General features: G+C 38.7%; 1 protein-coding gene across 3 annotated transcripts in view; it reads left to right on the top strand.

Moving 5' to 3' along the window:
* ttc28 (tetratricopeptide repeat domain 28) overlaps window positions 1-26,996 on the top strand; it is a 66,422-nt gene that overhangs the window by 3,490 nt on the left and 35,936 nt on the right. Inside the window, exon 2 of one of the 3 annotated variants that reach the window (XM_087140832.1) lies at window positions 7,896-8,237. In XM_087140832.1, coding sequence (XP_086996958.1) covers window positions 7,896-8,237 — 342 coding nt within the window. Of the gene's footprint in view, window positions 1-7,892; window positions 8,238-15,111; window positions 15,521-26,996 lie in introns of those variants that run through there. The other 2 variants (XM_022230514.2, XM_022230515.2) reach the window with 2 other exon arrangements.

The following is a 26,996-nucleotide window of genomic DNA, read 5'->3' as shown; positions in this document are numbered from 1 at the left end:
AAAGCAAGTTAGAAATCCAGCACCTTGCTCAAGCAAACAGAACCTGATGATTTTTTTGTCAGATTTTGGAGTGGCCCCTAGGCAGATTCAAATCAAGGCAATTAATCAACAGCTTACATGTACAAGTTTTTCTCATGTCCATCCTTGACCACAGTGCTTCATAATGAAACACCTGCATTCCACCTGTAGTCTGTGATAAGGACACTTGTTAGCTGTGATTAATAACATGTCATAGTTTGACAGGCAGAGACATCTTGGAATGGGGGAGGGGAGTTGAGCCATCTTGATTAATTTGAGATCATGGTCATTAGATTTCACTCATGTGCATACCGGTATGAAGGAAACGTTGCTCAGATAACCCATGCATGAGTTCCTTCCTCCATGGATAATGCCAATGACACTGAAAATAAAACCAAACCAAGATTGACAACATACGGTACATGTACATTCCTCTGTAACTTCTATTCTGTTACCCATCTACAGGCTAGTGTAGTGTCAGTGTAACGAATACACATCCATTTCTTTGGATCAGTCTACAGCGAGTGAGTACATGTATCCTCTGCTGTGCAGCTACAATGTATTTTGCTTGTCGGTAGTGAGTAAGTTTCATATTTCCCACTTGTCAAGTTTGTTTAAATTTGAAGGGAATGGTAAGAGTGTTTTGAATGGTGAATATGTGACTTCTCTCATTTCATGTCATGACCTCTGCTGGTAGCAGTGCTGATATCATGACTGATATCATGATACCGATAGCTCTGGGATGTGAATGCTGCTTTATGAGGTTTGTTCCAATACTGTACAGCAATTCTTGACTGAAAACAGCACTTGCAAGTCATACTTTGTACACCTAAAATTTTGGTGTTTATTCTCGGGGCATCTTCGTACCATTTTTGTCAGGTTAATGTTCCCATGCTCTGGGTGTCATTTGTGTCATTTCTCTCTGATCATTTGAGCAGGTTCTTCCTCGCTTTTTCACAATTTCTTGAGATTGTTTGAAGGCCAGTCAATCATGAACACCAGATGGAGCAATAAACATCCCTCATTAAAACAGCCATCCAGTCATAACATTGTCTGCCACCTCTGATCACAGTATGAATGCCCTCAATGCCAGTTCACATGTGGTCAGTGTTGCAAACATGTTGGATAGTTTCCTCTCAAGTCTACTGTTGGCATTTCGACCCAGTCTGTGTCCACACCAACCTGGTCTCTTGAATGAGCACAGGAGGCTGCTTCAACTTCAGCATGAATGGTTATGATTCATCCATTAACTGAGGAATTGTAATGTTGTAAAGTACATGTACAGTGTACATGTAGTTCACCTGACAGCTTGGGTGTGTAATGTGGATCAAGATTGTTGACACTGGTCCCTCCATTATCTCAAGGGTAGAGCGCTGTATTTGCTACAATTACTGGTAAGTAGTCTGTGGACAGGGTAAAAGATCCCTTCCATGGATTATGTCTTTTGTGTGAAAAGTGACACTGGTACAAGCCAAACATTTTTGTTTGCCAAATAATGATGCCAAGTCTTGCAAAGGAAAGCTGATTTCCCATAAAATCCTCCATTGGTGGATTGTTTGTACAAATGTATTTAGAAGTGTAATTTGCTGTGTACTTGTAAAAAAAAATCACAGTGTGCAGCGAATGTGACAGGGTGCATGTTAAGTACCGGTAACAGTAGCTCAGTTGGTTCTACCATCCTAAATTCATCAGAATTCTGCAAAATAGATTTATATATATTTTAGATTCAGGGTAATTATATTCAGTTACGTTGTACTTATGTACGTAATGTACATGTACATGTGCCTTTTGAGTGTGAATTAAAGCTGTGAACTATGGAACACATTGTTCAAATGTAGAAGAAGAAAATTTCCTGAGCAACCTGTTATAATCATTTCATAGCAACCACAGGTGCTTAACCTATTGAGATTACTGAATGATTATGTTCAAAAGTTCAAAGAATTTTAGTATCAGTTAATGTTTTATGTACATGTTAGGGATCATTCTCATTCCCATTTTGTCCTTGATATAATTAACTTTAATTCCATATTAATAACTTATTACATGTGTATCGAGTGGGAACACATAGAAGAGGACAAAAATGTAAGAAACATTGTGTAAAAAAGAAACTTTGTTGCCAGCAGGATTGGCTGTGAGTTGACAATGGTGTCAAATATTTGCATTTGTGTATTTTTTTGCTTGTAAGATACATACTTCAATGTTGATATGGCTGCTTCACCACACAACCTATATACACTCCAAATGCCTGTGACACCACAGTTAATGTTTAACACAAATCGCACCTGAGCCTATTTGAATTGTGTAATTTGTGTATTACAAATTGTTGAGCTACATTTTTGGCTCTCTTTTTGACAGGTGATGGGTCCTTCAACCCAGTTTAGTTTCCATGCAAGTATATCTGTACTCTGTACCTATTCAGTCCTGTTGCTCTCCTGCGTTAGTGGCACTGTTGTTTTTGCCCTTGAAGTGCTCTGGCCAATGAGTGTTTTCACAGCTTCCTCATTGCATAAGCTGATAAAACATCCAGCAATCCAGCCACTGAATTGACAGGGTTCCAACCCTTTTTCTTCTCTCACTTTGCTGACAGGGAGGACTGTATTTTGATTGGGTCAACTTTTTAAGTGACGAAAGATTGCTGTCACATTATAATGTGACAGATGCAACATAGATGTACATGTAGGTCCAAACCAGCTCTGTGATCGTAGATCACAGCTGGTAAGACGTATTTTCATGGAAAATTGAGGACGATATTTGCCACATTGAAATGTACATGAAGTCATTATTTTACACTTTCTACTCGCCAACATAAGTATTACAAGATAATGTTGGAAAAAATCTTAAAAGCTTTAAATCACACCCCACAATATAAAACTTTCAAAAGTAATCCAAAACCAGAATAAAAGAAATAAGCCAGTGAGTTGCTAGTGATAAATTGTTTAATCATGGTATAAGTGACATGCAGTTGTAAATTTTCAGCGCATTTTCATAAACCAGTCTTGTTTTAGAAATACAATTTTTGCTTGTTTCCCCTACTTAAGTACTAGTCTCCTCTCCAGCAGCCCTCCACAGCCTTTGTTTTCTCCTCAGCTCCAGACATGTCACATCTCACCTCATAAATTTATCAAGCTGGGTGTAGGGGACACAGCAGGAAGCCAGGAACACTGAAAAATGTGGGCCTACAGCCATACCAATGCTACATGTACATGTATACTACAACTTACCACCTACATGTACATGCACATTTATGTATACCTGTTGGTTGTGTGCAAATTGTGGTTGCATGGCCTGGGGACATATGTTCTGGTAGGTAGACATGTAGTCATATGGTATGTGATGCCCTTCCCAGTCAGACCCAATCCAGCAAGTGAAATAATACATTGTTGTTGACCAGCATTTACACATCACTAAGCCCTGTGGTATGTTCATTGTCACGTTTTTCTGCCTAGCGTACTTGCACTCCATACAGAATAGGTATGCAGTGTGCCCATTCCCAACCATTTGTGCCTGATATCTCCCAGTGATGGATCATTTGTGTTCAGAAATCTGACACATGCAGTACTGTAGTTTTTTCAGTGTCCACCCAGATGTCTTTCAACTGTACAGATCCAGTGGATTTATTGAACCATGTGCACCGGCACAGCCCATTGACAATTTCAATGTGGTAGGCATGACCTCTTTAGCAGTCTAGTCTTACATGCAGTTTGATTTAAGAATTTCAATCTTGGCAGATTTTTAAGAGATGTGACACCAGAGGACCATATTTAAGTACACGCACTGAGTTCATTATCATGACAGACAATAAAATTGTCCTGTTTAATGAAGATTAGCCATGTACAGTACAATGTTGAATACACATGTACTGTATAAGTGTACAATGTACATGTATAACTTACATGTCGATATGTGTTAAGTACAGTGTACATGTACAAGAAAATCCTACACAAAATAGCAGTTATTGAGTCTGTTTTAAAGTCAAGTTCAGGCTCAGAGCCTGTGTAAAATTATGGAACATGTAGATACATCAGTCGAAGAAATAAGTTGAAAGAAGTTCTGAGTCCTGTCACAAAAGAGTTTACAGCACTCTGGTCACAAGAACCAGCACTGTTTACAACATACGTGTAGGTTTCTAACTGACACCATGTACTTAGGGTGCCCCTACTCCCCTAGAGATTAGTCTGAATTATTCCACTGAAGTGGAAACTTGAAAAGCACAGAGGGGTAGCATTTCTGGCTGGCAGCACAGCTACCTCTGATCCTCAGTCCCATGAGGACTTTCTGTTTATACTTCCCAAGCAGCTGACATTGGTAATCTGCTCCAAATTACTCAAACATTCCAAAAAATTGGTCTTGGTGATAATTTGCTTTGTGACATGTGTCTCCATTAGTGTAGAATGAGCTACATGTAGTATGATCATGAAATGTGTATGGGTTTGAATTCGTTCGAATGACTACAAAAGTTTTCTCAATTCTTATAGCAAAGATTGGTTTTTCCAGGGAAGTACTTTGTTGTGATAATGGGCATTGGTCTGGCTTCTTGAGGCATGTCATTTAAGCTTAGAGTAAAACCATACTACTTCCTGGAGCATTCTTGTTGAGGAATTCCATCCATAGTTGCTCATATGAACTAAAGAAGATTTGACAAAGATGATTCCGCTATGACGGCTTCAATTTTCATCATGTCTGAAGGTGGAGCACCAGTCAGAGGTTAATAACCAAAAGATTCCATATTGCTATCCTCCCACTAGGACATAACCCGGTCAGTGGCCCCCATTCGACAAGAGGTTCAAGGTTATCCAGGGAGATTTTTCTGTTGGTTAGTCATGCGGGAATGACAAATTTATCGTCAGATGAAATTCCTGAATCAGCTTCTTGGTGGTGGGATTTGTTTGAAGACTGCTTTTTACAGCTCATGGTTTGGCTTGAGGTCATCAACTGTGTTGGTCCTTACAGTACATCTGTGGGGTTCTGTGATTCACCTGTTGTACAGGTGTATTGTTTTTTATTTCACCAAGCCCCCAAAATCTTTTCTTTCTAGAAATTCTGTTTAAATTTCCAAGGCTCAAAATAACCAGTTGTAGAAGGCACTGTCTGCAAAAGAAAACCAACAGACCCTGGCAACAGAAAAATCCGATAAGTTCTTGAATCCAACAGAAGGTAACAAGAATCCTGCCCAGCCTAGTAGCTTTTTTTCAAAAGAAAATGTCTTTTCTTTGCTCAGATGAAGCAAATTTTATCCCGTGTGAATTTTTTTATTTTTATTTATTTATAACCAAACTCTCGCAACCAGTTTAAGTCGTCGAATTGTGGTTTGATTTACATATTAAAAAAATTGGAAATATAAAATCATAGGCCTTGATTGAAAGAAAGAAAAAAAATGAAAAAGGAAAATTTTAAAAAGACTGAAAAAAGAAGAAAAAGGAATGAACATTAAAACAGAGAATGCACTATAACGTAAAAAAATTTACAATAAATCAAGTTGAGCCCTGAGTTATTTCTTTTTACAAATCTGCTGTACTCCACAATAACAATATAAATACTTCAAATAGGATGATAAAGTGAATTTGAAAGCAAGTGGATTTGAATAGTTTTCCTATCAAATACTCCTATTTTTTCCTATTGAAAAACACTGGATGTGAACCTCACCCCCCACCTCCACAAACACCCACAGAAATGGCCCACCATTTGTTATTGTCCAGCTCAGCTGAGTTAAATTAAGTATCAATCAATAAACATTTTCTTAGTGCGCTTTGCATCTTTAAGTTTCCTGCCTGTATTAAAGAGATAAGTTGGTATTTTGGTAAAATAAAGAAGAAGACTTACAAGAGTTGGCATGTTTCCTACATTGACAGGCATGTGGGATATTAGCATTGCGTCCTTAATCATTCTATCCATCTCATGTTTTTACTGTTAGCCTGCTCATGTCATTGCCTTCTTTTTAAGCCATAAACCTCAAGTATTCCTGAAAGAGCACACCCCCCATCCTCCCATTGAAACAGTTTTTAGTCCTCCTTTCAGCCCCTTACATAAGAGTGACAGTTAAGTGTCTGCACCCAAACAGGTCCTATTGAAAACCAGGACAAAACCTTTATTGACAAGGCCGATTCATTTACATGAATACAGGGAGGGTCAGAAGCCTAGTGGTGACAAGTGAGGGAGTATGGTTAAGCTTATCAGTAGTGGGGGGGGGTACTTGAATGTTCCAGGGGTTTGTCATGTTGGCAAACAGAATGCTGAGCTACTTTGGCAAAGCTGCCTCCAGACCATATTAAGTTTGGCTGAGACAAGGCTAAGTTTGGCAGAAAAGTTACTGGATGTAGAGGTTCTGCATGGCAGCCATATTCCTGGGAACTGCTTTTGGTTCATAGGGATAGTAAAAAAGGTCTGCTCATGTATATCCCTGTAGAACAAAAGCTCTTACCGAAAAATGGCTGCCATGCAGAACTTTTATAATGTACTGTAGCACAAACTACAAAGGTAGTGGTTAAGCGTTGGTGTACAATGTAAACAGCACAAAGCTACAGGCAGCATACTGTACATGTACATGTACTCGCATTTATTTTCTAAGTGCGTGATTCAGGAAACTAAAAGGCAATGCAAGGACAATTCCATGGAAAGTCGAGGCGTCATTGTCAAACAGGATAAAAGATATTTGACTGCTTTGAAACCAGAAATGTAACTGCTGTGTTCCTACTGGTACGGCAGTACTGAATAATTCCAATAGCAAGGACTGCCATTCTGCTATGAGGTTCTGACCGACATTTACTTTGTGAGCAAGGATTCTTTGGTATGAAAATAGGTTAATGAAGGCTGGTAGACCAACAAGAAACCAGTAAAATGGGACAATACCGGGTACCTATTTTTAACTCCGTGGCCAAATGTATCAAGAACTTTAAATCCCACCAGAGCACTGTTTATAAGAAGAATAATAAAAATGTTTGTTTAAAAACCGCTTTCCATACTGAGTATCTCAAAGTGCTTGATACAGTATGGATTGAAAGCAAAATAGAAAAATCAATACATACTACCCAATTATATCAGCAGTTTAAACCTAGTTAAAATACTGATTGAAAGTTTTCAGGTGCCTTGTAAAACCATTGTTTGATTCACACTGAAAAGTTGTCTTTAGTAGTTTTCTTGAAATTACCAAATTATTCAAAAAGTCAGGCCAAAGCCTTTGAAAGCTTTTTTTTTTATTTGTTCAACAAAACATAAGCTTTAATAACTGCTGTTGGGGGGGAGGGAATAAAACCTGCGTACATGCAGAATGCGAAACCAAAAAAAATTGAAAATTGTGGTTATTGTACTATTTGCAGACACTGGGGTGAAAGAATGTATTGCCTTGGGGTTTGTTCACCTTTCATAGGAGCAGTCGTGGTTTGGTGACCCTCTGTTCAGGTGAAAAGGGCCAACTTGATGTCACGGAGAAGTTTGAAATTAAAAACGTCGTATTCTATTTTATTCCTGTTACGACATACTCGTTTTTACGCTGTGTGTCTATGCATCACTGGATTTGAGTCTGCTGGTCTCTGTGGTATTGTGTGTGGAATGCATCCAAATTGGCACTGAGGTTTTGAGGGAAAGTTAAACTTGCATGATCTTTGAAGGGGGGGGTTAACAAAGAGTGGTACCAGTACATGTAGGCCTACATAATTCAAGAGGTTGAATCTTACAATATACAGTACATGCACCATTGTACATGTACTTTGAACTGTTGACTTACATGCAGGAAACTTTTTTGGGCAAAGACAGAAGCTCAAGTAAATGCTCTGACAGTGAAAAGAAAAATATGAAGCAAACACTTTGGCTTGTGTCTGTGTACCAGTACATATACATGTAGTTAATGCAGTAAATTTATTTGTCTTCTCTTCACACAGAAGCCCCCTGTGAAAGATTCCTACTTCAGTGGACAGGCCACCAGAAGTAAAGAATCCACCACCCTACCGGTGGGTTCCAATCCCACTAGTGCCACAACAGGAGATGCAATGCCCCTGGAAGACAAGCGTCAGCTCTTCCAAGAGAAGGTTCGACTCAGCAATGAAGCATGCCAGAACTCGGACTTTGAGCGAGCGATTCGTCTCTACACAGAAGCGTTGGTCTTGGATCCAGCCAATCATATTCTGTACAGCAATCGGTCAGCAGCACATATGAAACTGAAGCAATATGAGAAAGCATTACACGATGCTGCTAAGGCCAGAGAACTCAACCCAAAGTGGTCTAAGGTGAGTTTTGTGCCCGACAAATTTCCTTTTTTATTTATTTTGTGAATCGATTTGTAAAATTGAGCAAGTTCTAGTATGGCCTCCGCTGTCATTTAGGTTAAGGCATAGAGCAGATCTGGAAAGTCACATTAACACAAGCCTGAATGAATTATTGTCCAATAAAATAAAAGCTCACCAAGAAACTGATCCACAAAATGAATTTTGTCAGGTTACTCCTCAGGCTAGACAGGCTAGCTGCTTACCAGTAGAACAGACTGGTCATGTGTAGCCTGTGTTAACTGTTAAATTGACATAGAAGTTGGAGTGTGTCACTGAACAGAATGTACAATTACATGTAGAGTAAGCATAGTTTTGTCACCCATTATTGTTTGTACATTTGCACCCTTCACCGATTGAATCTCCATTTTCACGTTGGAATTCTCAACTTACATGCCACGGAATTCCCCTAAGAAAAGTCTCCAATAGAACATGCACTACACTTTTGACCTCATGTTTTATGTGCATGGCTGGATTAGCATCAACACCCTAACTAGAGATGGAGAAAAAACATTTCCCCATGTGGTCTTGGAACCAGGAAAGAAGGAAAAAACCCAAAGTTATTCTTGTACACTTTATTTGACCTTCAGAGACTCAGGATGGTCCATTGTCAAAAAAATGAGTGACTTTTCAGGTAGTTGAAGCCTGTGGTTTTTCATTAGAATGCTCCAGCAACTGCTTTGAAAAGACCTTTTGCAAAAGCAGCTTGGGTCCACCTGTCAAAAGCTGTTTATCCTATGGGATTCAGGTCAGCGTGGATGGTTTTTTTTTTTCGCAATTTGGGATTTGCTGTGAACTTTGATTCAGAGTGTGCCCCTTCCTTTTGCGTTCCATTCCAGTGTAGTGACTTCTCTTGTATTGTGTTGTATTGTTACGTTCTCCAAAGTGCCTATAACATGATTAAAATTACGAGTTGGTATGAGGAATGCGACTGTTTTTCCAACCTGTACCTGTTTACATAGTGGACTACTCTGTCTGTTTTGGTATTTAACATCAGAATCTCATGGTTAAAATGTGGTAAATTTCATAGAAGTGGTCTTTAAAATAATTCAGTTGTGATACCCATAAATGTTCTTGACAAAAATATAGAGTATACATGTATATGAATTAAAATTGTGAAAATTTGGGTAAAATGGTTATTAGAAATGAAATAAAGCATGGCATGCCAGTGCCGTGTATGTTTAATGCCTTTTGGGGGTCAGTTGAAGGTTTCAAAAATAACCAATGCCATCTTTCTGCCCTTTTCTAACAACCAGCATGCATGCAAACATGTGCACAAATGATGTGCATTCATGCTGTATTGCACGTACACCAGGCTCATTCTAAGGGTGTTAAGGGTTGTTTAGTTCAAACCAGTAATAAATTTTGATAATATTATAAGATCACCACCGGTACAAATGCCACTTTCTAAAAGGGTCACCGGCAAGATCAGTTTCAAGTGCAAATCATCTTGTTTGCACATAGCCTCACCCCAGTAATGCACTTACCCCATCATGTGCACCTTTCTGTAGTGGATGTTTATCAGGGTAGGTATACTGTATATGTGCTATCGTTGTGTTCCTACTTTTACTCATTCAGGAGAAATCTTGCACATGTACCGGTACCTATAGTCCATACATGTTCAAGCCCTTTCACTGTCATCCAAGCAACTCATTTCCACTGCTTGTCATTCAGTTTACTTTTTTTTTCTAGATTTGTGCGTGCTGTTAACCGTTGGAAACATTTCCATCTCATTGGGTGTTTCTGTTAGGAACTGTTCCAAATTCTCCAAACCTGTACAGACAACCAACAGGACAATTTTCCCTGTACATGTCTGTACAATGTACCTAAACTTATGGGAATCATGCCCAGTGTAAAGTTATAGCGGCTTGACCCTTGTGGTACTTTTCTCAGTCTTGCAAATTCCTCCAAACCCTAGAGTGCTTTGTGACAATTAGGGTGTAAGAACCATGTAAAATTCTATTTCATATTGGAAGCCAACAAATTCTCATAATTGATGCTTGGCCGCTGACACCAATTCCAAGTCAGAATTGTTTGTATGGTAGGCATTTATTTCAGCTTGTATTTGGAATCCAAACCCTTCTGAATTCAGGCTCCATGGCATGGATATTACCTGGTAGTATTACACAAGCAACCCTGGAACTTATAATTTATTCATTTCTTCATTTGATTGTAAAAACATGTTTGGTCTGATCCACTGATAAGTTCACAGAGAAAATATACCGTCTCACTAACAAAACTGCAAGACATGTTTTCGTGGGGATATGAACACAAATTCTCATTCGACAAAACAAATTAATACACACATGTACTTGTTTCTATTCTGTGTTTTTAATTTTCCAACATATTTTTTTCTTTAGTACCAGTAAATTGTTTTGTTTGATTTTTTTGTGCACCATATCATTTTGAAAAAAAACCCAAAACAGAATTAGAATTGGTTGCTACATGTAGCTTGAGTCACATCTCCAGGAAAGAAAAAACAGATGGTGGCCTTTTGAATGTGCGTAAGCTGAGTTTTAGATCCAAGGACCAGACAGCTCCATTCAGCCTTGATGGTAGTGTAAAGTAAAGTCCTGCTTGAACTAATCCCATAAATGCTATGTTTTATTCCTACTGTATACATGTATGATGACATAACCAGTGGAACTTCTTTCCTTGAGGCGAGTGTTTCTTTTTCTGGTAGGCTTGGTGTGTGCCATGAAAGAAGTTACTTATACTTATTCACTCAGACAATTGGTGCACTCCCAGGAAATGTTTCCTAATCAGGTGGGCCACTGTAGTCATTGTATTCAGCTGTGATGTTTGCTGCCCAAGGACCATTTTTCCCAAGAATTTCTCTATTAGTTACAAAATATTACTGATAAATTAGTCAATACCTTTTTTCTATTTTTCACACCTGTACATGTAACTGATGTCAATGAATGTGACTGATTGCTCATTCCACAAGCACCTTACACATGTACAAGTACCATAGGAAGAATACACCAATACTTGTCGCATCTACTGTACATGTACATGTGTACTTTGTCTCACATGCACATTGCACTGTTCTATATGAATGTACTTATGCAGCCAACAAAAATGATTTTCGTTTTGGTGAAAGGGTTCATGTGTAGATGTAATCATGCTCATTTTCTTTTAAAAGAAACAGTTTCATGTACATGCACAGTACCGCAATGTACGTATTATTGAGCTTCTGTATTACACAATAAATAAATAAATCTTTAATCTCAAACCACCAGTATACTTGCAGATTCTTGAAATATCTTAGAGATAAAACCCAGGCTACTTTCAAAAAATCTTGATCAGTTTAAGGTACATGTACATGTAGTTGAATTTACTCGATCCCCATGACTTTCCTTATTTCAGAAGTCCTGAACCAGTGATATTTACTGGTATTTATCCAGTGACCTTGTTCAAACCCTTGTTCCTTCAACCATTTGGCCCCATCCCAATAAATCGAAGTGGTCATAGCAGTGGGAATGATTTGACAGGCTTCCCATATAGCATTGGAGCTCATGATATATGATATGTAGCTTAGGACTGGTGTAATTTATAGCTTTCAGTTCAACCTTGTGTGCCTTCAGTGAGCCTGGAGTTTGCTGCTCACTGCCTCATAATTGTACCAAGGAACTCTTGCCCAGGTGATTTGGGAAGTTGGCTTTAGTTTGTCAACTGAGGGCCTCCTAACTGTTCATTGTGAAAAGCAACTTTGGAGTCTGCAGGGTGCAGTGTCCCAATTCAAGGAAAATTCTCCACCAGGCTGAGGTGCACAAAAAGTACCCCCCAGGGATTGTTTCGAAAAGACGGGTCTGTTTGGGCCCAGAAATGGTAGAATTGTGTCAGTATGGCCCAGGATCCTCTCTGTAGATTCAGGGGCACCCATCTGGGGGCAAAGCAGACAAAAATAGGATTGAAAATTAGTCAGAAGAGCCCCAGGAAGGTGGAGGATGTCATTTGAAAAATGGCTGCTGGGAGGGCTTGGCAACATTCACTTTTGGGGGGGTGAGTTTGTTTTGGGCGGATAATTAAAAAATTTATTGGTTAACCAACTAAAAATTGAAAATCAAATGAAATATGAAGGACCAAACAACACATTGTTTTTTGTTTGAAAGGCCTCAGGGACTTCAGTTGCCTGCCATGGGGCTCCAAACTTGGTTGATTTTACTCTAATTTCAATGGAGCTTGAATTGGTTCAGTGCACCCTGCAATTGCTGCATTGTGTGGTTGTAGATGAACTTGAATTTCTGCTTCTTGGTCAATAAAACATCACAGTGTCATACCATGATACTGTTATAAACATGCTTGTGTGGAGGGATGTTTCCAATATCAAGGGCATTACCATTCTGCATGTATAATAACTTCAAACGCAACGAAAGTGGAATGAAACATTGTCAGAGTTTTCTAAATGCATTCATGCATTCCTGTGTACAGAAGACTGTTTTCTCTACATGTATATTGCTAGAGAAAGTTATTGGCTCAGAATATTTGGGTTTAAGGAATTTTTCCCCCACCCAAAGTGCTTTATGGATAATTGTCTAGTTTTAATACAAGGAAGTCAGTGTTTCTGCGTTTAAAATGAGCGACTGCCCAACTGGACCCAAAAACGAAATATCTCTTGTGTGTTGATCAACACTTCCACAATAACCCAGCAGTTCCCACCCTGCAGCCAACTAATCTACTTTTCACATTAACACCTTGTTACTCCATTCACTGATTAGGTGTTAATCTGATTGATCAGCCCAGGGCTTGAGTCAAGTAATTGGGGGTAATGGAGTCAAGTTAACTGTTATGTGTTAAGTGTTGGCTGGCTGACACTATCAGCCCCCAGGCCCAAGATCAGGATGGAGTATACTATACTAGAGAAACTGTCAGGTGTTGTTTGCCTATTGCTGGATTACTAGGTTGGTTTGTCTGATGGTCTGATCATGGTCTGATGAAGTCTTGGGCTTGTTCTTTGAACTTTGATGGATGCTATTATTTATGATAATGGTCACAAGTTTTGTTTTGTCAGAGTTAGTCTTCAAGTTTATTGTGTGCTCTTCACCTTTTCACCATCTTCCCCCTTCCAAAATATTTTCCTGTGTGATTATATACATGTACTTTTCTGTTTCATGTCCGTTCTAATTTCTTGTTTAGGTGTCCTCTCATATTAAGAATGCTTGTAACGGTAACTTTCTGCAGGAATTAAGTTTGGCATAGCCATTAACAGGCGTAAAAGTTTTGTTGTCCAGAGGTAAGAAGGGAGTCCCTCGAAGCTCCACATCTGCCATCCGAAATTAATTAACTTCCTTTTCTGTATGTTTGCAGATCTTCTGTAACGTTTGTACCCCCTTCCTATTGAGCCTAACTGCTTGTAATCAGTTTATATACACAGCACAGCCTTTTTTTCAGACACCTTTGTGTTGCAATTGTTTGCTGAGTGTCAGTAACCAGATTTTGTATATTTTGCCTGAGTGTGCTAAAAGGTGCCGCTGGCTCTGCATTGTGCACCTGAGAAAACTCAGCCCATTATAGGATCTTGCAAAGGGTGGTGTTTCCAGTTCCAGTGGATATGTCCGGTCAGATATCATGCATGAAGGAAAAATGGTCATAATACAAGAACCTTGAAGGAGCAGACGTTGCTCCCAAGCTCTCTTGTCACTAGCCACTGGCGAGTAAAGTCTACTTGAATTTTGGGCAATGTTGTTCAGGAGTTTGCTCTACATACTTACGAGAAAACTGAGATCTCAGAGATTGAGGGAACTTTTTTTCTGTTGTTTTGAACTTTTGAATGCTCTTTTATTGTATTTTACTGGATTGCCTGCAGTTGTGGGCAACACAAACAGGGTATTTTTTTCTCGCTTGAAGCATTTCCAACTTGGCACTGTGCCAGTAATATTACCATCAAGTGTCTACAGCAACATGTCTCCCTTCCGCCAACTTTCCTAGTCTACCAGAATTCAGCTTTCATGCTTGAATTGGAATTCTAGTGATGTGCATTTCTAATTTTATGGTTGATTTGAAACTGCAGATGTATGAATGTTGATGGTGTCTTCATTAATGAGGACATGATTGTTTGGCCTAGCATATGTTTTGAACACTGCATCATTTTGCATGTATACTTGTATGTACATGTACTGTAGAGCCAGTGTCTGTTTTTATGCAGCAAGCATGAATGAAACGTTGCGAATCTCAGACATACTTGTACATGTACCTGTAGACTGATCTCAGGGGTAGGTCCTGAGAACCAGGAGATCAAACCCTTAAATAACCAGACAGGTCAAGCCATGTTACTGGCTCTTGACCCTCTCCTTTCCCCCTCTGCCCAGTCTCTGTTTCCCTTGCATAAACATTTATCCAACTTGGAATAATATGAAAACAGGTGATATTGCTAACTCACCATGATTTAGTAAGCTGATGATACAATTATTACCTTAATTCAAAACTTTTTGTGCAGTTAGTGAATTTAGAGTAGACATTTGACCAACAAAACCAATTTTTAATATGCCGATGTTTAAAGGCACACACACCCGTGCTCTAGAAATTGCAGGATTAATTTAATAAAGGCATACCTTAGCTCTTCACCGTTACACATTTCAGTCATGGAAACAAAATATTTCAATCATCTTTGTTAGAAGGTTGATTGCTGATTTTCAAAGCAGCATATCCTGTGACTCCTGTCGCTTGACCCTGCTATTATGGAAGAAAAAATCACTCTTCAACCGCAGAAGTAAATATGTTTACAGTGGTACTAGACTCCAACAGCTCATGTTGACTCAATCTTATGCTGCAATCAACCCGGACTTGATCCGCAGTGAGATTAGCATGACAAATACCACGGCCATGCTCGTCAAAAGTCCACTTGTACCAGGAGTCTATCATGGCGGCTCAACAAACCCTTTTGTTTCTGCACTCTGATCGACATCACATCTCATCTAAACTGAACGAAGTTGTCGACAGGAAGTGGAAATGTGCTGTAGTGCATCGCTGCATGGGACTAATTTTTGGTGGAAGTTCATGAGCGCACGCATTTTGCGGATGAAAGTTTAATTATGCCAGTAATTCTATCCCTTGGAGTCAATTGGGGCATGGTGTACACAGTTACTGAAGGCTAATGTTACCCTGCCATGGCAGCCAGTGATGTGAAGAGTGGTATGGAGAGACAGACTAATCCCTCTGGAGAGACTTCAAGAGGTACGCCATGCCAAGAACAAGACCAAGAAGATTACCTGGCAATCTTCAGACCATTTATCGAGAAAGGAAAGGTTGGTTCATCTTTTGTAATCTAAAGTGAAGTTTCAGTTTCAACTTTCACCAATGCTGTTTCCTTTCGATTCCTTCCCAATGCAACTTTACACGAGACATTTTTCACTGGCTTCCAGCAGGCAACCTAAATCACTAAAAAGGGAACAGTACAATTTTTGGACGGTTCTGTGCTTGGGAACTACACTCCTCATATCATGTATTGATAGCTTCCCCCCCCTTCTGTTGGAGTCAGTCACCTAGCAATGCGTTGGCAGGTTTAGCACGAGCATTGCTTCACGTGTTGGGTGATAAATGGTTAAGAGGAATATTTTTAGAAGGGGAAATTGACTGTGAATGTGTTCATCCAGGGTTTGTATATATAAAGTCTGTGACATTTAAAGCCACAATAACAGTAGCGCGTTTCTGCTTTAAACATGTACCGGTACCTACTTTGAAGTATTCTCAATTGCCATGATGTCTTTTATCAGAATTTCTAATCTAATGATTTAATGATTCCATATGCAACCTGACATGAAGCAGTTCATAGAAAAATTCCACTAATATGTTGAAACTAAATATTTGTGTGATTGTAAAAAATCTGAGTTTTATTACAGTCTTATTAACCCTAACAGTCCCAAATCCTCCAATTTCAATACGATTTTACTTACATCTTAGGGGGTTAGGGGTAAAATGGAAAATGTTTGTATGGTCCTCCAAGTTTTCTTGATACAGAATGCTAATGAGGTGATAAACCTTGCTAAGAATTCTACAAGTGTACATGTAACTGGCTGTTCTTGCTGGCATTCAGCAGAAATGATTTGTGTTACGCTTCAGTTTTTTTCTTCTGTTTCGTTTTGTTCGGATGGTGTCCTTAATACTAGCAAAGGCATTCCATTGGTTAGATAAACATGAACATTAATCAAGACTCCCTTTTTGAGATGTACTGATTTATCATGTCTGTAGTCTGCATTGAGGACCAAAGGCATTGGTCTGTTGTACTTTGCCCCAGAGCACCTACCATGGATCAACATGACAACATCACTCTGTCAACCACTGCTGTTTTCACATGCTATTGAAATAACAGGTGTCTCGTTTGCTTTGCTTTTTTCATGAACTGGTGTAATAGCTCTCAACCTAATTTTGTGCGTGGTGGTCATCATATTTGGCTCATATAAAATACAGGCCATCCCTTGATCACCATAACAACATTGGATGACTTAGAACTGGCCAAGTGCCTACAGCTTTGACCTTTACAACTCTTCAGCATGTTTTCAAATCTTGCTGTGTTACCAGATTCTTGGATAGAGATAAGAAATTAGATCAGTCTATAAATTTTATGACCATGGCATCCTGATTTGCTCTGCATGAAGTCATTTATTTGGAGGTGTAGTGATTGTAAAGCATTTTTTGGATGTGTGTAATTAGAGCATGACCCTGTTTGCAGTAATGGAGGTTTGGTAGAAACCCCTGTAAGGCTCGCACCTGTGCAAATGATACCATAATTTATTGATTTTAGGAGTCAAATTTCTGAATGTTCATTCACTATTTTGTCACATATCATGATTAACCCTAACCCCCTAGGCTCCTGCAGTAGAAAGCATACTGAACCTCACAAAATCCAACAGGTTCATGTACTTGTCTATGTACTTGTACATGCAGGTTACTGTACAAAACCTGATAAACTCCAACAGAATGAGCCAGTTGGAGTTTGAGTGATATGGTGTGGATGGGTCTATGCAGTATAGGATGACTTGAACTGAACAGTACCAAACCTGACAAAATCAAGCATAGTCCAACAATTGGTACAGCAAGCCAGACACTGCACACAGTGACCCATGTGCGTCCCAACTCACGCAGAATTCAACACCATCTCCCTGGGCCTTTCATCCCAAGTCTCACAAAATTCAACAAGTTCCTCAGGTACGGTACCAAACCTGCCAAAACCTCACAAAACCTGCTGTTGGAGTATGGCAGGTTTTGGGCAGTTAGGGTTAAAAAGTAAAATGTACCTGTGTACCTGTGTTATGTGCAGGTTAGGTTTGGACAGGGGACGTTTTGCATATTCCAACCATTTACGTAAATAAACAATTGGTGACAGTCAGCACCTGATCCAAACGCGATGATGTCTAAGATAAAAAGCAGAGTTTGCATTTAATTCTCTCCTCTGAAGTCAGGGCCCAGTCATTGCCATACATGAATACTTGTCAATGTGACACTTTGTTTCGTAAAGATGCCATTTCTACAATCTACCTAGGTAACAAGCAGTATACCCATTTTATCTGGGGGGACATTGTTTGTAAAGATCGTACACATCTTATCAATATGAAGATATTACGTGTACATGTGGTGAACTTGTCAAGGAGTTTTTAATTTAGCTGTGGTCACAATTATTCCCCCTCCCCCTAAAAAAAGTTCTGATCTCTGCTTCAAAATTTAAGTAATTTTGACTAAATTATAGGTACTGTGGGCCTGCACTTAATACAATGTACATGTAGGTACTGTGGGCCTGCACTTGCCCAGTTTAAGTTTGACTAAATAGGTACTGTGGGCCTGCACTTGCCTGGTTAAGTTTGACTAAATAGGTACTGTGGGCCTGCACTTGCCTGGTTAAGTTTGACTAAATAGGTACTGTGGCCCTCTCACTTTTTACCATCAAGAATTTTAAATGAGGGAAGATTATCTGCAATTATCTTGAGTACAGTAAGATAATGATAATGTGATGATAGAAAGCTTCCCATTGAAATGTTAAGTATGTAATACATGTAGGGAATATTATGTAATAATTACCTTGACAAGGACAAATGCCATTAGCTCACCACAGTGATCCCAGCTGTTGGGGATGGATATGCAGCATGATGGCGTGTGAGTTTGTTTGAATAGGTACTGCCTGTCCATACTCTTTGTACTTTGCAGTGGGCCTGCTGTACCCAATCAAACAAAATCACACAGGTAAAGACCTGTTGGAGTTTGTGTGATTGGGTACTGTTGCAGCAAGAGTACTGTTGGAGTTTGTGTGATTGGGTACTGTAAGGTAGGAGTTCGATTTCAAGGTGTTGGAGTTTGTGTGATTAGGGAGGGCTACCACCAACAGTGCTTGGGCAGTTAGGGTTAATGCTGCTTTGAATTTAAAGTGACAGAACATTGTCTGTTGCCTCTTTTCCACTTTGGTTTTAACAAGCTGAAATAAATTGCCATTCCTTTTGATAAGCAGCAATTTAAATGCTATACAAAATAATTAGACCATACATGAATGTAAAGCTTATAATCTGTTCACATTTTTTTTAACTACAGGTTATCACCAGTTCATCAGACTGCATATTAGTGCAGTCTTCTTGCAATACAAAGAATCTTTCTATCTTTCAGAAGTTTTGATTAATGAGAACTGTAAACAATGGAATGGTATTTGTTGTGGTTTTAATATCTCTGTAATGGGGCCAGGGTCCATAGCATAGAATAGTTCTGATTTAACAATTTCCAAATTTTTGTCGTAAAAATGTTGGTAGACAGTGCAAATTGGGGAAAATTATCTCAGTTTCAGTGATAACTTCTGTTTTTCTTTGCAGTTACAAAGGAGCCACTGTCGATACAGTTCTTCACCTTTTGGCCATTAATAATAAAATAATGGACTTGAAAATAGAGTGACTTGTGTTTCTCTTCATAGGTGGTGTTCTGTAAATTTGGGTTTTACTGATAGGATTAGTAAGGAGATGACAGAGACTGAGGTGGGTCTACTCTTACAGGCATTAATTTGATCTGTCAGGTTTTTGTAGAGTGGAACTCTATCAGGAACCCAAACACTGTCCTCAAATTAACTTCTGTAACATCAGAAGTTTACAAATTATGTCGGAATCAATCAATTCACCATAAAAGCATTGATGAAAACAGAAAAATTCGGGGAAAGAAATTCAGGACCTGGAGGAGATTCATGGGAACAGATTGGGTAGACAAAAACAGTTATTATTTCCCACTTGTTCTGGTCGTACATTTTCGTGTTTTCCCATTGAGCGAGTGAGCCACACACTTCAGTGTTTCTGTGATCCAGACCAGTTGTCAGACACCTGCTTTGTTTTGTTGGTGTTGCACAGTTAAGGCCTACATGCACCTTTCACCCAAACCCCATAAACCCTTACAAAGATGTTCCACATCATGAGTAGATGACAAACACTGATAACACCCAGTTTACTGCAGCTTCTGTTTGTCCATTGTTAAAAATTTGATGATGATGCAAAAAAACAGCAATTTATTCAAAGAATGGCTTGTCTTCTGTTTGTAGACGAGTCAACTGCAGACTCTTATGAACAAATCTACAAGGACAGAGGATGCAAAATGGCCATGTCCCTTCCCCACGACACACTTGGGTGACCATTGACCTTGGTACAATTTACTGGTTCAGTATATGTTGTACAGCACATGCATGTGTTGTAATATGATTTGTGTATGTACATGTAGGTCTGTACATTTAACTTGCTTTCTACAAAATGCCCTATTTTGACTCGTATGTACCTTGTAGCTGCAAAAACCAGCCAGTGTCTTATGGCTTCAACAGGGAAGCAGCATTGTGGAACTTGGAAAGAATTGACCCCATTGCCAATTTGCACAGGTTTCATCATTACACATTGTTTTTTGTCTTTTTTCCTGCCTCTTAGTAGGATTATTTCAAGAAGTCTCTCTCCTGAAGACACGAGGCCGTTTTCCAATACTCAACTTCGGCTCCATCTCAGGCTTCAACTTTTATCAGTCTACTAGTGCCACAGAACATCAAATAAGATGCAAGAAGGCCAAAAATTACAGTAATCCAATGTAATTTAAATGCTTCAGGCCCACAATCGGGAAATGGATTTGGGAACGAAGCCGTAGACGGAGACAAAGTTGAGTATTGGAAAATGACCCAAGATGGATAAGTTAGATTGTGGAATGACTGTTGGCAAACAGGCCGTCCGTTTTTTCTCATACTGACATGCCTACATGTAGGCCTACATATACATGTAGGTACAACTTCACCCCACTAAGATCTGCAGATCCACCTGACCCATGTATTTGCCTTGTAATCCCTAAATAGTGTTTGGACAACCTCCCATGCAGTGAAGTTGATGGATTAACAAAATATTGTGTTTGTTTGAGCACTGTGATTCTGCATGCACAGTCTACATGTACCCATGTTGACAAAATGGTAACTGAATTTATTTTGTTTCTTAAAGCATTAAAACAAATGTGGTCGTGTCATTATACAGTGCTTGAATAATTTCCAGTCTCAAAGGTTATTATCGCTGTTTTCATTTTAGGTATTCGATATCATGCTATGTTTGAGTGATCTTAAAGACCAACTCCAACTGTGTTGAAAGTTTTGAAAATAAACTCTTATTGCGTTTAGTGTTTGATAAATGATATATTCATTACCAAATTTTGCTGAAACTTTTGAATGTTGTCTTTGAGTTTTATGAAAAATTTCCACAATCTGACCACTTTTGGCACTCTTGAGAAACAAAATTTGTATGATGTAATACTGGATAAAACATTGAAACTGGTATCTGTGGCACGACTGGCTGCGCTACGAACGTACATATACATGAAAATGGAGCTACATGTGCGTGCACCGCATGTCAGGGATCGATCTGTGTGCAGGTTCTACTGTGCTGCATTATCTCTTTTCAGTCGAGGGTTTGTGCTCTTTTCTTCATGACTTACAATAATGCCCAAATCATGCGTCTTGCTGGACGTACTAGAAATTCTGCAAAAGAACCGGGATTGAAATTCTTCGAGTTTCCGAAGAATGAGAGTATTCTTCAAGTTTGTGCTGTCGTCCGCAGCTATGCGTGCTATGGATGCATATAGCACGCACACTGTGGTATTTCCTCTTCAACGGTAATACACCACAGAAATCAATATTCATTAGATGCTAATGAATCGTGACAACATGTCCATTTTTTTAACTACAGACTGGACTCTAAGGAAAAATAGGTACAAAAACCTGTGGTTTATTAACAAAAACGTGTGTTGCAAGGGAGATGTTGATATGTGCCAGTTTTATTAGGCTCGGTTCTTCTGAATTGGATTCAGTATGAGAAAAATCAACATAGTTGGAGCTGGTCTTTAAACTGTTGACTAGAGAGAGATGTGAGCCTGCTACCACTGTGATCTTCAGTGTGAACAGCAAGCAGTCAAACAATGAGCAGGGTACCTCACATTCCAGACTGTTTAATTCTTTCATTTATTTCTTTTTTTTACCGACATTCTTTTTTCCCATTGTGTTCAACAAGTCATATTAATTTTAAGATTCAGTCAAAATCATATCAAGCGTTTAACAGAATATGACACATCATGTTTCACCGGCTGATATCTTTTGTCACGTTTTCTTATTGACTCAGTACACATCCATACCATAAATATCTTATTTGACTTCATTTACATTATTTTTATTTACATGTTCTTTAGTTTTGACCTGTTAATAAACTTGTGAGCAATCGCAGTCAGAGTCACAATAATCCAACTGATTAAAATCACCATCGTTTCAGGTTTTTTCAAAAGTGTATGGGCTACTGTCGATATTTACTTGTTCATTATCATTTAGGAGTTTTTAAGCAATGCAGATGAAATCAGGGAGCCCTCTGTTGACACAGACCTTTCCACTTGGCTCCGTCTGGCAAATTGAAAGACTGCCCTCATTCAGTGAAAATGGTCTTCAAGAATTTAGACTGCAACCATCCACCACTGGGTGACTGTTACTGCACTCATGGATAATGTGTGTGCTATTCCTCCTTTAGTGAAATTGTTCAGTCATGCCTATAATTTATATCGCTGTAAAAATAATATTAGAATCAAAAGACACGGGTAACAGTGAATTTATGGGTTCCTTGTACATGCACCTTACCCCCTTAGTTGTAGAGTGGAGATACAATGTACCATATTTTAGACAGTTCAATGTCAGTTGAATTAACACCTAAATGCATTTAGAAGATAAATGCTAACCTTTTCTGATTTTTTCAGAATTTTCTACTGTTTGTTAGGTTTTTACAACCGTGACTACTGTGTTTTTCTATGTTTTACAGTTTGTCACATTGTATCATATTTTGTTACATTCTGGAATTGTTGACCTTAAAAGAATACATTGTTTGATGAGTTAATTTTGAATTGAAATCACACAGTTTATCGTTATCAAATTGAAAAACTGTAAAATACATGTAGCTGTTTCTTAAACTTTCAAAAGTTGTTGGATTTTTTTAACAAATGTTGTAAATGATACTATTTGGTGGTTAAACATCCTTTATGTCTGTTATAAAGCTTGCAGTGCAAGGCCAAGGATTTTTTTAAAATTTCAAAACCAGTATGCTCCCATCGACTATAACAAATTTAGACTTGTTTGCCATATTTTTCTTTTCATTGGCATTTTCATGCTCAGCCTCACCCTCCACAGCCTCCTTATACCCAGTGAATTTTTATTCTTTTCAGTAAATGTGCACATACTGTACATGCAGTTGGTAAACCTTTCAACACCCTTATCAGACAATCCCAATTGTAAAAAAAAAAGAACTCTAACCTTGCCATAAATGAACAGCTTCATTGATGAAAGCACTGAGCACAGCTCTGGATTTTACTGGTGGTAAATAAATCAAGACAATATCAAAACCAATACAGGCATCTGTGATTACAGAAATTTTCCACTGAATTTACAAGGTACTGTGCATCTTCATATACAGTCGACTGCCGTTAATATAGAGGCCTCGGGACTTACTTCACTACATGTATCTCATGTTATCCGGAATGTCGTCTTAACTGGAAGGTATTTTCCCACTCGTATGTGTCGTTTGTCGATGGTACTGCTCTTGAAGGGTAATGAATTTGCTTTCAACAGTTTGAACATGTTCTTTATGAAAGTGTAATGCTCATAGTACATGTACATGTATGTAGATTGAATGAAGAGTTGTAATAATGTAATTGAGAAGAATGAAGCAAAAAAATGAATAAAACACAACTGGGGAAGCGAACTCTCTTCACCAATCACTGTCAAAGCATAGAGGTAAAAGTCAAAGTAAATGTATCCTGCACGGCGTGGTCACTGTTATGAGAGAATGCGCACAGAAGTATATTAACATTTTAGTTGGTGATTGACTAAACAGACGCAAAGTATGTACAAAGTATGTTCCCATTTATGGGTAGGAGAAGAACAGATTTTAATGACAAATGAATTTTACGTTAGTTTATAAGTTGGGTTGGGCATCGGTTGGGGAGTTTGTAATGAGTTTATTCTCATCGGGCCATCTAGTGGCCTGGAAATAAAAAATGCCCATGTTGGTAATGTTCGTTCCGACTGAACGGCATGAAAATGCCCACCAAAAAACTTCTGATTACTTGGGAATCAAAAATGCCCCAAAACCACTGTCATGGATTAGCGAGCATTATCACTGCGCTGAGTAACAGCACCTCTATTGAATGGGATCGTTGATTGACGATTTGTTTTCAAAATGCTTGTGCTAAATAGAGAGATAACAAAATCTGCACTCAACCGGGCTGGAAAAAGCACTCACCTTAACCAAAATCTTGTATTACCCAAGCTCGTATTAAAGATTTCTTTCCTCATAGGAATGTACGAAATATGTTCATCTTAAACGGAATCTCGTCTTATCCGAGCTCATGTTACTGAAAGTTGACTGTATACAGTACTTCAGCCTCAGAATCAGTAGTCTTTAAAATCACCAATAAATTTGTCATTAATTTCAAGTAACATTTTTGAAGTACAGTCACAGCTTGGTTGTAAGATCTTTATATAAAGCATTGAGTTGTCTGAAAAATATTAAAAACTGTACCTCTTATCTTTCAACTTGTATTATTTTCCTTACAACAATATGAGAATTATACTACACTTTTTATAGTTCTAAAAACAGGCCAACCTCTGGAAATTTGACAGTTTTTTTGGAACCACTGTACCTTCAACCACAGCACAAGGAGTTGCAGCATCAGCCATTTATCTAAGCCTCCATAAGCCAGTGGTCATCTCTGTATTCAATCCATCCACTCCTCATACTCAAGCCGTCAAGTGCTGACGGCCCTCCTCTCTTTCCTTCTGCCACTCCTCTGATAGATCCTCTGACTGACTAGTCAAGATGAACAAGATGTCAAGAAGACATCACCACAACTAAAGGGTACTTCATCACTGGCAATCCCAAATAACCAGGAACCACCAACTCACAATTCCATGCATCGCTCGTCATCTTGAGAGATGCACTTCATGCAACACATGTAGCTTATAAGCTGTTTTTGTCAAGTGCCCCCCATTTTTTTTCTTAAATTTGTGAGCTTTGCAGCTGTATGCATTCGTTCAGTTTAAAGCAGTTTTATAAAATGTTAACAATTCCATTCACCAGTTAGCCTGTCAATTGGATATTCGTGAACTCCATTAAAATTGAATTCACCTTTGAGCACAGTGGCCTGATCTGCCAAAAGTATTGCCCATACTGGTACATGTACATGCCTATGGTTAATGTACATGTACATTTTATCTGCATATTATCAGAAGGCCAAAATGGTATGAGCTGTTAAACCTTTCTGTGTGTGTACCATTTAAATACATTTTGCTTTGTTAGACAAGAAAATATTCCTTTTATTTTCTCTCCTTTTTACCTCACATCCTTTTTTGTTGTGCACGATACAAACTGTAATAAAGACTGGTTACTAAGCGTCAAGGGGCCTGTGTTCTATTTTTTGGTACATGTACATCGGCATTCTTGTTGCTTGAAGGCAAGATAGCATTACTGGAGCTTGGAATCAGGATGCATGATACTCCTAGGGGCATCATCATTCAGGAGATTGTGCAGCTCATCTCCAGAGATCTCCGACAGTAATGGAAATAGCCACTTGTGCCACAACATGTCAAACTGACAAACAGCTTGAGTTTTCTTCAGCTTGGGGATTGAACCACTCTACTTGCTTTCCTTGTGGCAGTATGGACATGCACTCTATCTTTTTCATTCTTGTTTCATTTGCTGATGAATTTTTCCTCAAATGGATGAGTTAATTATTGCAATATTTGTACTACTGTAGACTCTCACTTTTAGACCAAGTTTGCCTTCACTAGAATTTGTATTTTTCTTCCTTTATGTAAATATACCCTATGTGTGTATGCATATACATGTACTTGTACTTACATGTAATGCCTAACTCAATTGTGGCTGTTTTTTAGTGTTAGATATAGTATGGCTATTATTGATATAACAGAATTATTTTTACAGCATTGGCAGAAGGGCATTCGGTCAGTTTTGTTTTTAGCAACTCAAATGATCTAATTATTCCCATCTGCTAGGTAATACAAGTTTGAATGCCTTGTTTTGTGATCTACCGTACTTTAGGAAACCAAATTATGTTGATGCCTGCATGTGTCTTTACCCTCAACTTCCTATTCCCCCACCCGGCTCCCCACCTCATCACCTCACAGCCCCTTCAGCTGTTCCCTTTCTCTTAAGACATCCTTCAACCCCAGACAACATCCCCAAGCAATCACTATCGGTGTCAAGACATCGAAGAGGATATCCTGAGGCATTGAATCACAATATCGGGCATTCTCCCTGCAACCATCAGTCTAAAAAATTCCTCTCACAAAACACTATCAATGTCAGTGAACTTCTTACATTTTGCTTGTTCCATCTCAGACAGGACATAAATAATTGGAGATTTTCAAAGTAATCTGGCTAGATCTTGTAGCCAGGTTGGCAGTGATCTGCAAGTCACTTATATTTAAGATCACAGATCCAGACAAATCTGTCTGTAATGGAAGTTTACGCTTTGCTAAAGGGTATCACGTGTACAACATGCTGTCCCTTAAATTTTCATCAGCGGGACTTTGTCATTAAAATCATACCCTCTAGGAGGTGACTCACAAGAAACTGGAATGGCTTCCAGAATGTGCTATGAGGAGTAAAGACAGCCTGTATTATTCCATTTTTTTCATGTACAGTACCTTTTGAGTTCCGACTTTCTCCGTCTTGTGCACAATTTTAATTGGATTTTTTTTCACTATGACAGTGTCTTTACCAGGCACTTTCTTTAATCTCTTATTCTCCTCTTTATTTTCTTTACCAAGGGAAAGAAATACTTAATCTGACCTGTTCATAATAGATTTTGACTTTTAATTTGAAGTATGGGTCTTGTCTTTGCCTGAGCTTCCTGTCCTAAACAGTCAAAGCAGTCTGCTCTTGTTGTCCGTAACTTGGAATGAATGGGCAATTGATCTCAAAGTGGTACCTAACAGGTGAATGCCAAAAAAGTCCTTCTTGTTTTATGTTTCAGGCAAGAGGTTGGTAATGATAGTAACTACATTACATGCCTCAGTTAGTTTAGCATGTTATAGGGAAGATTGCTAAAATTGCCCCAAAAGTTAGAAGTCTTACTTTTCTCAAGTTTTACTTCTAAAGCAACTTGTCTTGGGGTGAAGTGCTTAGGGTGCTATTAACCTGTACCAAAAAACCTCAAGTTTAGAAGTTCACTAGTTCACCCCATTATCAACAG

This window comes from Acanthaster planci, linkage group LG09 (genome assembly GCF_054643075.1).
Source record: "Acanthaster planci isolate LZ-2023a linkage group LG09, COTS_SCS, whole genome shotgun sequence".
In the NCBI taxonomy this organism is placed as follows: domain Eukaryota; kingdom Metazoa; phylum Echinodermata; class Asteroidea; order Valvatida; family Acanthasteridae; genus Acanthaster; species Acanthaster planci.
The sequence above is the reverse complement of the archived record's forward strand: the minus strand, read 5'-3'. Positions and strand labels throughout refer to the sequence as shown.